The following is a 14,411-nucleotide window of genomic DNA, read 5'->3' as shown; positions in this document are numbered from 1 at the left end:
GTTAAGGACTGGAGAGGTCTAGAGGAAGGGGTAGATTTCGGGGAAAGTCGCCCAGAACTGTGGTTCAGGGGAGACTTCCTGCACAGGATGAGAAGGAAAGACTCTGTGTCTGGTAGTCTTTCCCGAAATCTACCCCTTTTCGTAGGCCTCTCCAGTCCTTTCCTTTCACCCTTCTTCCTTCCCAATAGCCCTTCTGCCTGAAGAAGGAGCCACTCGTTCTGAAAGCTTGCCTAATTATAACATTCTGATTGTGAATTGCCTTTATTCCTCACTGTTGATGACTCAGGAAGCTTATACTTTGTGCATATAGTCCCCTCTGTGAGAATTTTGGGTAAACAGTACTTGTATGTATGCGTGAGAGCCCAAATAAAATGTAGTTCTGTGCAACCACACCATCATTTTCTAGCAAATCATTGATGTTTCCTGTTTACTGTATTTTACTGAACAGATTTGCCATTTCCACTTGCAGGCTGGTCAGATATTTGAGCATAATCCATACTATTGATCACTGCCAAGAGATATCCAATACTTAACATTTTTGTAATCAGTTCAGGTGTTATCTGCAGCTGTTAATTTCATTCTTACAAAATTTCTTCTCCAAATTTTTACTCAATCTATCAGATCTGTTATAAACCTTTTCATTTTTCCAAGAGATCTTTCCAGAATTTGGTTGTTGTCATTTTTCTGGTTTTCCAACTTTTGTGTTTACTTGCTGCTTCAACTTATTACACTACATCTACATCCTGATCTCTTGCAGTGTCTGCTACTGGAGTTGATTGAACATCTCCATGATGCTCCCATCTACACCTACCTCTATATTCTGCCAACGACAATGAGGTGCATGGCAGAGGCTACATCCCATTGTATCAGTTATTAGTGTTTCTTCCTGTTCCATTCACTTATCGAGCATGGGAGGAATGATTGTTTGAATGCCTCTGTGCCTGCAGTAATTACTCTAATCTTACCCTCACAATCTCTGTGTGAACAATAGGTAGGGGGTTGCAGTATATTCCTTGAGTTATCATTAAAAGCCAATTCTTGGAACTTTGTTAATAGACTTTCTTGGGATAGTTTACATTTGTTTTCAACAGTCTGCCATTTCAGTATTCCTGTGACACTTTACTACAGATTAAACAAGCCTGTGACTATTCATGCTGCCCTTCTCTGTATAGTTCAATATCCCTATCTGGTATGGGTCCCACACACTTGAGCAATATTCTAGGATGTGTCTCAAGAGTGATCTGTAAGCAATCGCTTTAGTAGACTGATTGCACTTCCCCAGTATTCTACCAATAAACTGAAGTTTACCTCCTGCTTTACCCACAACTGAACCTATGTGATCATTCCATTTCATATCCTCACAAAGTGTTACACCCAGGTATTTGTAAGAGATGGCCTATTCCAACAGTGACTCACTGAAATTATAGACATAAGATACTACATTGTTTTCATTTTGTGAACTACTACTATTAGTAGTAGTAGGAAATAGTAACTCACAAAGTTATATAATCATGACAAATTTGCAAATGTGACAAGTACATCACTAATCCCAATATTTATGTACTACAGTTCCTCGTGGAACTTTACATGAAATAAATGTCTTCTTATGGAAATCTGCAAGCTGCTGATATCATAATTGCATCCTGTGTCTGTCTATTGGTGCTGTTCAAAGAAGGAGAAAGAGTGAACAAAAGGAGTAGGAGCAGCCAAAGGAGCAGCACTATGAACAACAGAAACAGATGGTATTGTTTAAAGAAACACAAATTTTGGGTAATTTTAAGAAAATTAATATAACTAACATATACATCAGACAACCAAAGTGAGTTTAACGTGAAATCAGCATCTCAACTTGACGAAAAGAAGGGACCAGTTGATAGAATATGTTTTGAGGCATCAGTAAGATGTCAGTTTGCTAACAGAAGGAGGTGTGGGGGGGGGGGGGGGGGGGAGAGGAAGGAGGGAGGGAGGGAGGGAGGTGGAGAAAGAGAGAGAGAGAGAGAGAGAGAGAGAGAGAGAGATTTATTGCTGAGAAAGTGAACTCTAGTATGATTGTAACAGCAGGAGAGAAGTTTGAGCACCCAGTCATCAGATGAAACCTACCAATTCATAATCATAAACTGGCAGTGAAGATAAAACAGATGAGGCGATTCCTTAACAACAAATCAGCAGGATTTTAAGATCCAAGAAGATATTAACAATACAAATTTAATGAAATCATCTCATAATAAAGTACTTGCATCTGTTCAAAACTCTCATTTAATTTCTGAAAAGAACATTACCAAATTCAGAATTTTACCAAGTCACATATATTAAGTCACTGTCCATGGTTTCATCTGATATGTTACTGAAACATTTCTCTCCTGCAGTTGAACTGTCCTATTATCAATTTGAAATTACTCTGTTCAAACCCCTGTCTTCAATTTCCTGCGTTAATGGCCTCCGCCGTGAAAGATCAGCTAGAATTACTGACATAAATTCATTTGTTGTTACAACTTCCACCTTCATAACAGGTTCAAGTAAAATGGTACCAGATTCTGTCAACATCTAAAACACAAGAAAAAGAAACAAAATAATGAAGAGAAAATGTGATATAAACATTTAGTCAATATACCATATAAATTTTGTGAACATCAGGATGGAGTAAGTTCTTCTTCTAACCTTTTTGATGCACTGAGTCATGGCTGCAGACACAAAAGTTTCAGATGTCCCTTTTCCAATTTCAATCCAGTGCAATATGATATGGATATTGATGACCTAAATAAAAATTACAGGATGTATTAAACTATAGCAGAACAATGGGAAAGTAAACATACAAGCTTGGATACACATTTCAGCTTTCATGACACAAACTCTCATAAGTAAAACGCAAAAAAACACAGTGTTTAAAAAATTAAAAACAGTGAATATAGGAGATGAGTTAGTTGTTGATTTAAAGCAACAGGAAGTGTGGCTAGAAGAAAAAATATAAGGCTTATTCACAATTAGTTCCTCAATAATATCTCCACTGAGTTACAATCAACTATCAGAGTTCATGAACTTGCATCTTATTTTTGGATTAATTGTCTATGTTAGACTATTTTTATTGTTCCAGACTATGCTAGCAGACAGAGCATAAACACTTAGTGTTTATAAAAACAAGGAATTCATCATATGATCCACAATATGCCATCAGTTGCCAGATAAGATCTCACAGACAAAGACGAAACCAGAATTAAAATAGCTTGGATACATATAAATAACCTTAGACAAGCAGATGATACCTTACTGATGGCAGAAGGTGAAGAAGAGATCCTCTTACTGAATATGAAAGAAGGAATGCCAAGAAAATGAAAAATATGGCAACTACACCTATCACCTCATGGCAAAAAGAAGGAGCAAAAATGGAGGTAGTTTCTATGTTCAATTTCTTGGCTCTTAGAGTTCTGCTGATAGTAACTGTAGCCACAAAATCAAGAGCTGCTTGTTATTTGGTAGAAAGGCAATGTCCAACTTTGACAATGTTTTAAGGAGTAGAAGCACAACAACAAAGAGCTGTATAATAAGTGTCATGGTCTTTCCATCTGCGATGTACAGAGATGAGACCTGGACCGTAAGAAAGGCTGAATGGGTAGAATAGACACCTTCAAACTGTCGTATTGGAGGGAACTCTTTGGAGTTCCATGGACCACAAAGAGAATGAATAGGTTGGTACTGCAGAAAATAGAACCTGATGATCCTTGGAAGGTCTCATACCAAAACAAAAACTGACCTTCTTTGGATGCATTATGAGAAGATATGATTCACTGGAAAAGACATCAATGCTGGGGAAGATCAAAGGCACAAGGAGGAGAGGGCAGCAAAGGTTGAGACTATGATGGATTCCAACCTGGAAAGCATGCAAGAACAGGACACAATAAATTGGCGCATTTTAGTTCATGGCATAATGGAAAGACAGAATCAACTAAATGAATAGAGATACACACACACACACACACACACACACACACACACACAGAGAGAGAGAGAGAGAGAGAGAGAGAGAGAGAGAGAGAGAGAATGTGTTTCTATTCACTTTCCCACATTTTAAAAGTTCTAGCTACATGCTGCATTTTTTGCATAATATCATGCATGTACCTTTCTTTAGATTGGGGTTTCAAACTTTTCTTAGTAATTGGAATCTAATTCCTTAATTCATCTACCAGCCATTCACCTGTTTACATGTCCCATCCACCCCCATTTTATTTTCATAACCATTAGAATTATGTCTATAACTGCAGTCTTGTTTCCTGATCCATTTATTTGTTTTCCCATCTCTCCTAGTTATTCCCAAGATTCATCTCTCAATTGCATCCTGTCAAACTTCAGTTTTTGAATAAGTTATTGCTTTTAAAATCCATGTCTCACTGCTATAAGCCAAAACTGGTAACACATATTGCTTATAAACTTTCCTTTCTGAGCAAATGACAAGTGTACTTTAAAAAACACTAATTAATTTACAATAAGCACTCCAGGACAATGACATTGTTCTTGAATACTCAGTATAAGATGTGGCAATAATTACACTCAATACGAGTTACCCCTTCATTATAAGAGTGAAGTCACTTGAAGAATCACTTGTACAATGCACAGTATTAGAAAATTTTAAAAGAAATTCTGTAGTGAGGCATGATACAGAAGTAGGTAATAGCAAAGTTCATATGAATAGAAAGGCATACAATATTACATGAAAGCAAAGCTGCTTATTATGAGAAAGATCACTGTGTCATGCTTTTATATGAGTTTAGAACACTCTTCAGCATCAATAACTAGGTTGATACTGTTAGCCTGTATATGACACGACAGCTGGTTGGCCCAACCTGCAGCAAGATAAAATTAAGCATACTACCATGTATGTGATGCAATGCATGCATGTAGTGGATAATATGTATTAATCATACTGATCTCATCCAATACACTACATAAGGAATACTGTCATATTTGCAACTTGCAAATGCAGGCAAGAGCTTTCATTACTGTGAGAGCTTTCATTACATTTACAGTTCTCGGCAAAAATTATCCACCACAGCCTAAACCAATGTGAATTTCATTTGCTTACAGTTTCATACCACCATTCATCCCATCAAGAAGTAATATCATACATGCATGTAGGAGAGTGATGCAGTGTTTTTCTTTTTGCTGAGAGACACTGCACTTGAAATGTAAATGATGGTCAGAGAGCAGAGGATAGGACACTGATCTTCAATTTGTGAATGTGTATACACTGTATGTATCAAGTGCTAAGTGTGATTGGTGCGGTTTTCAGTCTGAAGACGGTTTTATGCAGCCCTTCAGGCTAGTCTACCATGTGCAAGCTTCTTCATCTCCAAATAAATACTACAACTCACACCCAGTTGAATGTCTGTACTGTATTCAAACCTTGGTCTCCCTGCATTTTTTTTTTTCTTTTTTTTGGCCTTCCCCACTTCGCTCTAACACTAAACTGAATAGCAAACTTATGGTCATTCCCTCAGTATTGCCTGACTTACTGCAAATACATTCTATCACCCTAGATTTACTTCTATTGATTTGCATCTTATAATCTCTTTTCAAGACTTTTTCCATTCCATTCTCCTGCTCATCCAAGTCCTTAGCCATCTGTGACAGACTTACACCATCAGCTAACAACAAAGTTTTTATTTATTCTTCCTGAACTCTAGCCCCCTTTCCAAATTTCTCCTTTGTCTCCTTCACATCATGCTTAGTGTACAGACAGAATGACTCTGAAATAGACGGCAACCCTAGCTCCCTCCGTTTTCAACTACTGCTTTCCTTTCATGTTCTTTGACTCATAAGAGTCAAAGTCTGGTTTCTGTACAAGCTGTATATAACTTTTTGCTCCCTGTATTTTATCCTTGCTATCTTCAGTTTCCTCAAGTACATCCCAGTCAACACTGTAAAACGTTTTGTCTAAATCTACAAATGCCATAAATGTAGGTTTCACTTTCTTTTTCTAAGATAAATCACAAAGTCAGTGTTCTTGTGTTCCTGAATTTCTCCTGCACCCAAAATGATCTTCCCTGCTGTTGGCTGCCACAAGCTTTTCAATATTTCTGTAAATAATTTGTGTCAGTATATTGCATCATGACTCATTAAGCTCATCTTAACATGGTGATATTCATACCTGTCAGCATCTGACTTCTTTGGAAAAGAAACTACTACACTCTTCCTGAAGTCTGAGAGTATTTTTCCTGTATCGTATCTTGCACAACTGGTCAAATGGTTTTGTCATAGCTGGCTCTCCCAAGAATCTCAATAATTATGAGGGAATACTGTCTACTCCAGGGGCCTTGTTTAAACTGAGATCTTTCAGCGCTCTGTCAAATTATTACAGCTCCTGTCTTGTCTTCAACTATGTGGTACGTCCAGAAAGTAAGTACTATTTTGGAAAAAACTCAAAACATTTTTTCAAACAAGAATTTATTTTTATACGAAAGAGTATCTAACTATTTTTCCACATAGTTGCCACCATTGTTCAAACAATTATCATTGCAAGAAACCAACATTTCTATGCCCTCTTCACAGAAAGATGCTGCAAATTAAGACAGCCACTGCTGAACGCCATTTTTTGCATTGTTTTCTGCTTGTTGAGTTTCTTGCCTGAGTTGAAACCATCAATGCAGTAAAATATTGTGAATCATTGAGAAAACTTTGGTGCAAAGCATGTAGTGCTCAGTCAGGGCATTGTGTTGCTCCATGACACGTGCCAATCCCCATTCTGCTGGTGTCACTCAAAAGCTTATTTAACAATTCCAATCAGTTGGGGCAGACTGATTGCCCGTCATACAGCCCCAACATTACACTAATAATCTCCGGTTATTTCAACTTATCTGGATCCCATCTCATTAATTTCCAACCATTTTGCAATTTCTTAAACTTTAATATACAATTCATAACTAACAAATCAAACAATGGAAAATCCAGGATGGAATGTAACAATTATGAGAAAGAAAGTTTCTATTCATCATATAGTGGAGGTGCTGACTGTCACAAATGAATTGTGGTTTCAGTTGCCTGTGTCTGCAGTCATGTGTGTATGTGTGTTTGTGTGTGTGTGTGTGTGTGTGTGTGTTTTGACGAAGGCCACTGGCCAAAAGCTTTAATTGTGAGAGTCTTTTTGTTCTACCTATCTGCGATTCAGCATCTCCATTATATGGTGTGTAGCAACTTTCCTTCTCATTATTAATAACTAACAAATTGGCATCAGAGTCCACACTTGCCCCTAGAAATGACTTTCAGCTTAAAATCTGGTTTTGTAATCACTCCCTTACCATTGTATATCAGTCTGAAACCTTCCTGTGTCTCCAGGTCTCTTCCACACAAAGAACCTTCTTTCATGTTTCTTAAACCAAATGATAGCTATGATTAAATTATGTTCTAGGCAAAATGCTACCAGGTGGCTTCCTCTTTCACTCCTTTCTCCTGTTCATGTTCTCCCACTGGTTTTACTTCTTGTCTTTCGCCCACAGCTCAATCCCAGTCATCCAATGCAATTAAGCCCAATGCAACTAAGTTTTCCACTCTGTTAATTATCTGAATAATTCCCTTTACTGCATCATACAGTCTTTCAGTTTTTTCATCATTTGTGGAGCTGACTGGCATATAAACTTGTTCTATTGTGGTGGATGTTGGCTTCATGTATCTTGGCTGCAATAATGCATTCACTTTACTCTTCATAACAGCTTAGCCATATTTCTGTTTTCTGATGCGTTATTACATCTTCTCCTGTATTACCCTTATTTGACTTTTTATTTATCACCCTTTACTCGGCTGATTAGAAGTCCAGTTTTTCTCACACTGAACTTCACTAATTCCCACTACATCTAACTTCAACCAAATCATTTCTCTTTTTAAATCCTCTACCTCCTTAGCAAATTAAGGGATCTAACATTGCATACTCCATCCTGTAGAATGTCAGTATTGGCTTTGGTTGGCTGATTCATGGGAGGGGACCAAAAACAAAGGTTATCGGTTCCATTGGTTTAGGGAAGGACGGGGAAGGAAGTCGGCCATGCCCTTTCAAAGGGACCATTTTGGCATTTGTCTGAAGCAATTTAGGAAAGTTATGCAAAAACCTAAATCACGATGGCCGGATGCAGGTTTGAACTGTCGTCCTCCTGAATGTGTTAACTACTGCACCATCTCACTTGGGAGTTTTAGTTTTCCTTGTGGCTTTGTTCAAATGAGTAGTTCCTGTTTTACAAGACCAGATCAGTCAGTCATCCAGACTGTTGCCCCAGCAGCTACTAAAAAGGCTGCTGCTCTCTCTTGAGGAATCACATGTTTGTCTCATCACAGATACCCCTCCATTGTGGTTGCACCTGTAGTATGGTTATCTGTATTGTCGGACCACTCAAGACCTAATGCGACAAGGCCTATGATTCATGGAGATGTCAAGTGCTATAATGTTAAAATCATATGTTATGAGCAAGTAAAGTAAAACACTTGTAAGACAATGAACTCACATTCAGGAGGAAGTAAGTTCAGATTCCCCTCTGGCCATACAGATTTACATTTTTTGTGGTTTCTCTAAATCATTTATGGCATATTATGAAAAAGACACACCTGCATTCCTTCCCTCCACATTTTTTGTGGTTTCTCTAAATAATTTATGGCATATTATGAAATGGACACATCTGCATTCCTTCTCCATCCTTCCCAAAACCAAATTGCCTGTAATGACTTTATTTCATCAACAAGGTGTCGAAGCTTCTTTCTTTTCCTTTTCATATATTATGATACCTAGACACTTTCAGTGTCAGTTCGAAACTCATAAATATGCTACACACACACACACACACACACACACACACACAAACACACACAGAGTACACAGGTAATCAGTTATCTTCAAATATCCGAATCTTCCTACACTCTGCAGAGGATGACATGGCCTCATGAAATGTAGAAGTGTATATGAACTCCTTTTAGCCTGAAAGGCTACTGTCTACTTTGGTTATAGTATTTTTGGTAATGCTAAGATTGGACAACTTGGGTTCTGCAAGTTCAATCATTGGTAATTGTCTTTTACAGGTTGACTTAATGTTCTTTCACTGACCTCTCTGGAGGTATCGTATTTGTTTACTGAAATACATGGAAAGCATTTCATGATGACAAATGTATTTTCACTAATTGCCCCTTCCCAATGCATGTGACCAACAGCTCTGACAATTGACATAATTGTTTACCAAATTCTGTGGGGTCACACTGATCATGATGACAAAAAACCTCACTACAAATGATCTAAGTATTAGTAAGCACCTGACTGAGTCTCATTGGAAAGTATTTTGGACAGTAAATAAGACAACTACTGAGGACTTTAAATATAAATATGTCCAAGATGTAGATTGGAGGTATGTGTTAGATGAGGACAATGTAAATCCTAAGTTTCAAGTATACTTTGTTCAGTAGTGATATGGGACATATAACTGAAAGTACTTTTTTGAAAAGAATTTATAGGGCTCCAAACTAGGAAGACACTACTAAGCCATGAATAACCATTGGTATAAATACTTCCTGCAAATGAAAGCAAGTAATATATATCAGATCAAAAACTTCAACCCAGCCCAGCTAAATCAGTACAAAAATATGAAAAGTATTTTGGACAATAAATAAGCAAATACTGAGGAATTTAAATATAAATATGTCCAAAAAGTAGATTGGAGATCTGTGTTTGATGAAGGCAATGCAAATTCCAAGTTCCAAATATAATTTGTTCAGTAGTGAAGTGGGACAAATAACTGAAAGTACTTTTTCAAAATTAATTTACAGGGCTCCAAGTAAGGAAGCCACTATTAAGCCACAGATAACCATTGGTGTAAATACTGCCTGCAAATGAAGGCAAGTATTATATATCAGATCAAAAACTTCAACCCAGCCTAGCTAAATCAGTACAAAAATGTTGCACAATATTAAGTACAGTTATTAAGAAATCTTAAATTTTACATTCCAGCTCAAAAAGAATAACTCTAGTAACGAAGCCAAAATTGCTTGGGGTTATAAGCAATGAGACTGTTGTTGTCCTTTCAGAGAGGATGCAAGGCAGTTTTATAAACACTGAAAACAACAAAACACAGTATGTAATAAAAATAGGGTGGCAGAAATCTTTAATGAGCATTTTTCAATTTTTGCTGAGAAAACAGGGTGAAATGGCTCTTTATAAAAGGTCACTAAATTACTGGAAAAAACGAAAATATTTCTCTGATCCATTAGAACAGATAAGTACAAATCTCACAACAGTGTATGACAAGTTTGTTTGTTTGGGCATTTACAAAACAAATATAACAGTGAAAATATCCACGGGTGTGCTGCCGGTCTATAGTGTCCAACGGGCATGTTGGACACTATAGACCGGCAGCACACCCATGGATATTTTCATTATCAAATACGCCGGGAGAAACTCAAGAATCACAAATATAACAGTGTATGAAATAAGAAAGACAAAAACAAAATATCAATATATGTACACAATTAGTCAAGTACACAGTTAAAAGTGTTCTGTACTCAGTTAACAAAAATTCATGTTCATGTCTCCCTGAATTAACCTCTCTCCCTCTCTGACTGAAATTTCAATCATGAAGCCCATTTACAAAGGCAATGGTGCAGATGTTTCAAATTATTATCCTGCCTCCCTTCTGACAGCATTGTCTAAAGTACTTCAAGTGTGTGTGTGTGTGTGTGTGTGTGTGTGTGTGTGTGTGTGTGCGCGCGCATGAACACGCGTGTGCGTCTCAGTACATCCTCTGTGTGATGAGTAGCTATCTATTCTCAGTTCATCGTAGCTTTTTTAAAGTCATATATGAGTTTGTTCTCTAATTTTTTAAGTCAAGTTTGTGATGAAGCCTCTGTTAGCAACTAATTTAAATTATTTACTCACCTGTGCTCCACATATAATCAAGTTGTCTATATGGAATTACTCAACATAGTTTTTCTTCGTGAGCAATCCTACACTTAACATATACATGGACAGCTGTTCAGTTTAAAATATTCAGTAAAAATATGCAGAAATCAATAAAATTCAAATCTGAATTGACAGTTAGAAGTCTCACATGTTGTAGCATATCAGTCAGTCCATGACAACGTCTTTTATTACTCAGATAAATATAAGCAATAAACTTACCTACAACAACCAAACAAATCTATGACAGAAAGTCACCATCACTTTACTCATCATCTTGCAGTATATCTCAACATAGAGGATTCCATCATTTCTTTATGTTTTTGCCATTATTTCAAATGAATACATTTTTTTAGAAGTAGCAGATAAGAGAAAAGAAGTAAATAAATTTCTAAAGAGAGTTACAGGTTCCCCTTAGTCCTGCAAGTCACTGGTTTGGTAAAATTTCCAGAGAGCTGTAACAGTCAGGGAAACTCTCTCTTACACTGGAAATATTACTGTGATAAAGACCATGACAATGATCAACATCAGTTTTAAGTCTGTAACATTCACGTCTGTGGATGAAATTTACACTACATAAAGTATATCTCTTGCAGATGCTAATGAGAATGGCAGGCGACTTGGCTGCAGAAATATTGGTTGGTTGTGGATTACATCACAACCTGGTTACATTCCAGTGCACTTTGTAACCTTATCATGTACCAGGAAAAGCTACGTTTGTATAGTAACAATTATGTTTGTTACATTTTATAGTTTATTTGATGCTGTTCTCATTAGTTTCCTCCCTTCCAATCTGCTTTTCACTTCATATTTCTGGTTTATTTTCCATTTATTTCCAGTTATTAATTTTTTTCCTTTCATTTGGCAACTGCCTGAAGCCCAGTAACACTTCAGGGTCTGAATTTCATCAGTCACAATTCACTGTTATTTTCAGTTCCTTTGTTATGCCTTCTACATCTCTTGTGATCTGACGTTCTGAGTCACTTTGGCTTCTCAATGCCATTTTTATATCTTCCCTTAGCTCATCACATCAAGAAAGTGGAGAGCTTTGTGATAGGATAATTATAGGAACAAAATGCCAGATGGGAACTTGCTCTACAATATCTGCCTGTTCTCAATTTAAGGTAATTTTCGTCTTCTATTTCATTCTTCTTTTGCCAAAGCTTTTCCTTGTCTTTTCTGTCAATTTCCCTAATTTTGGTCCGTATTTTCCAATTCCTCTAATATCTAGCTTTGTTCTCTTCTTTTAGCTCATTTGATTCACATTAACTTTCATATTGAGCTTGGCTACTACCCTCTTTGCCATTTCAGTACTCATGTTTTCAAATTTCATCCATTGTCAATAATCCAATTTTGTTCTTGTGCAGCTTGTTAACTCTTCCTTGGGGCAAAGTCCTGAGTGATTATTCTGTAACTCTTCCTGTATTCTTAAGCCTTACCAACCTCTTTTCCTATAATCTTTACCTGATGGAAGAAAGAGCTATTGGTTCTAAAAGACATTAATTTTATGTCTTTATATGTGTTTGTCTTGGAGTTAGGTAGACGTTGGGAAATTTTACAGACATACATTTAATTATTTTCCAAACATTAGAAAACAAGTAGAGAGACAAAGGAAGGACTTACTGGACAGTTTAACCTGGGTCCATGTGCCAATCCAGAAACTGCTCCTTGTTTGAGTGGCTGTATATACTTTGAAGGAATTGAATCTATATTTGCTGCACTATCAGGACTCCGGTCAAAAATTAATAAATCTTGGCTGTTTCCTTTTCTCTCGGCATCAGGAGTCAATGACAATGTAATTGTGACATTCTGCAGTTTGTTTCCTGGAATTATTAATTTTATGTAATTAGAAAATATAAATATGAACACACAACAAAATTTCCAGTTTCAAACAAAGGAATATCCAGGATGGAATGTAACAATATTATGAGAAGGGAAGTTGCAACTCGCCATATAGGGGAGATGCTGAATCACAGATAGGCACAACAAAAATACTCTCACAATTAAAGTTTTCAGCCATTGACACACATACACATACACAGTGTGGTTTCAGTTGCCTGAGACTGCTGTCATGTGTGTGAGCTGCGTATTTGTGTGTGTGTGTGTGTGTGTGTGTGTGTGTGTGTGTATGTGTATGTGTTTGTGTGTGTGTGCATTTATTGTTGACAAAGGCCAATGGCCGAAAGCTTTAATCATGAGAGTCTTTTTGTTGTGCCTATCTGCAACTCACCATCTCCACTTTATGGTGAGTAGCAACTTTCCTTCTCATAAAAACTCCAGTTTGGAATATAAAACCTAATATGAGAAAAGTGAATCAGTTACTGTGTAGGGGAAGCAGTGAGCATTAGACAGAATTATTAAAAAAAAAACATTATTGCTCAGGTTTTAAACATGTATTGTCCTTGAGAGAACATACAAGCACATGAACACATACTTGCACACACAAATTAAGTTTTGCTGGGTAAGTGCCACCAGCTGCTGTCTTTCTTTCACAAGATTGTAATTCATCACAGTACCTGAAGGCAGTGTGAAGGTACTTAGTGAACTGGTCTGTTTGTATTTTTAATGACTGAGTTGCAAAAGCTGCAGGGCAAAACCCAGTGTTAAATAGAGGGTTCATTAATTGTATGGTGTTGCTAATAACCCCCCCTCCCAAAAAAATAATTAATTAACCCCTCCACCCCAAATCCTTCACCACAGCCTTTTGTTCACAAACAGATCTCCCTTATTGTATCCTGTCATGATAATAATAATTCGACCAGACCTCACTAAACTGCCACGAAGGAACACTCTCTCACTTCAAATCATCATTCCTGATTAGAGCAACTGCACTGCATCCTTCACAATGATTCTGACTACCTTTTCTTGTGTCCTCAAGTGAGGAATAGGTTCCCAAAAATGAAACTTCCTGGCAGATTAAAACTGTGTGCCAGACTGAGACTCGAACTTGGGACCTATGCCTTTCGCAGGCAAGTGCTCCACCATCTGAACTACCCAAGCATGAATCATGTCCCATCCTCACAGCTTTACTTCTGCCAGTACCTCGTCTCCTACTTTCCAAACTTCACAGAAGCTCTCCTGCGAACCTTGCAGAACTAGCAGTCCTGAAAGAAAGGATATTGCAGAGACATGGCTTAGCTACAGCCTGGGGGATGTTTCCAGAATGAGATTTTTCACTCTGCAGCAGAGTGTGTGCTGATATGAAAAGATGACAAAGGTCCCAAGTTCGAGTCTTGGTCCGGCACACAGTTTTAGTCTGCCAGGAAGTTTCATATCAGTGCACACTCCTCTTCCTAAAAGGTAGTCTGCATCCCAATCAACTTACAAAATATCTTAGTTTATTCTTATTTATCTCTCGGGGTCAGACTGTCACTATACGGGTCACATTTTTGTTTACAATCCCAGTTCAAGACATCTAGTGCATCCCATTTCAATCCTGTCACTATTCCATTTGTGAAGGCAACCACTTTATATATTACCTCTGCCATAGCTTCTGCTT

The 14,411-nt window shown here is 37.4% G+C and overlaps 1 protein-coding gene across 1 annotated transcript in view; it reads right to left on the bottom strand.

Annotated features, from left to right (window-relative positions):
• Positions 1-14,411, bottom strand: part of LOC126175458 (ribosome-releasing factor 2, mitochondrial) — a 225,111-nt gene that overhangs the window by 12,146 nt on the left and 198,554 nt on the right. The window contains exons 12-14 of the mRNA XM_049922265.1: positions 12,536-12,735; positions 2,659-2,754; positions 2,398-2,544 (exon numbers count right to left, since the gene is read on the bottom strand). Coding sequence (XP_049778222.1) covers positions 2,398-2,544; positions 2,659-2,754; positions 12,536-12,735 — 443 coding nt within the window. The remainder of the gene's footprint in view (positions 1-2,397; positions 2,545-2,658; positions 2,755-12,535; positions 12,736-14,411) is intronic.

Source organism: Schistocerca cancellata, chromosome 1 (assembly GCF_023864275.1).
Source record: "Schistocerca cancellata isolate TAMUIC-IGC-003103 chromosome 1, iqSchCanc2.1, whole genome shotgun sequence".
Taxonomy (NCBI): domain Eukaryota; kingdom Metazoa; phylum Arthropoda; class Insecta; order Orthoptera; family Acrididae; genus Schistocerca; species Schistocerca cancellata.
The sequence above is the reverse complement of the archived record's forward strand: the minus strand, read 5'-3'. Positions and strand labels throughout refer to the sequence as shown.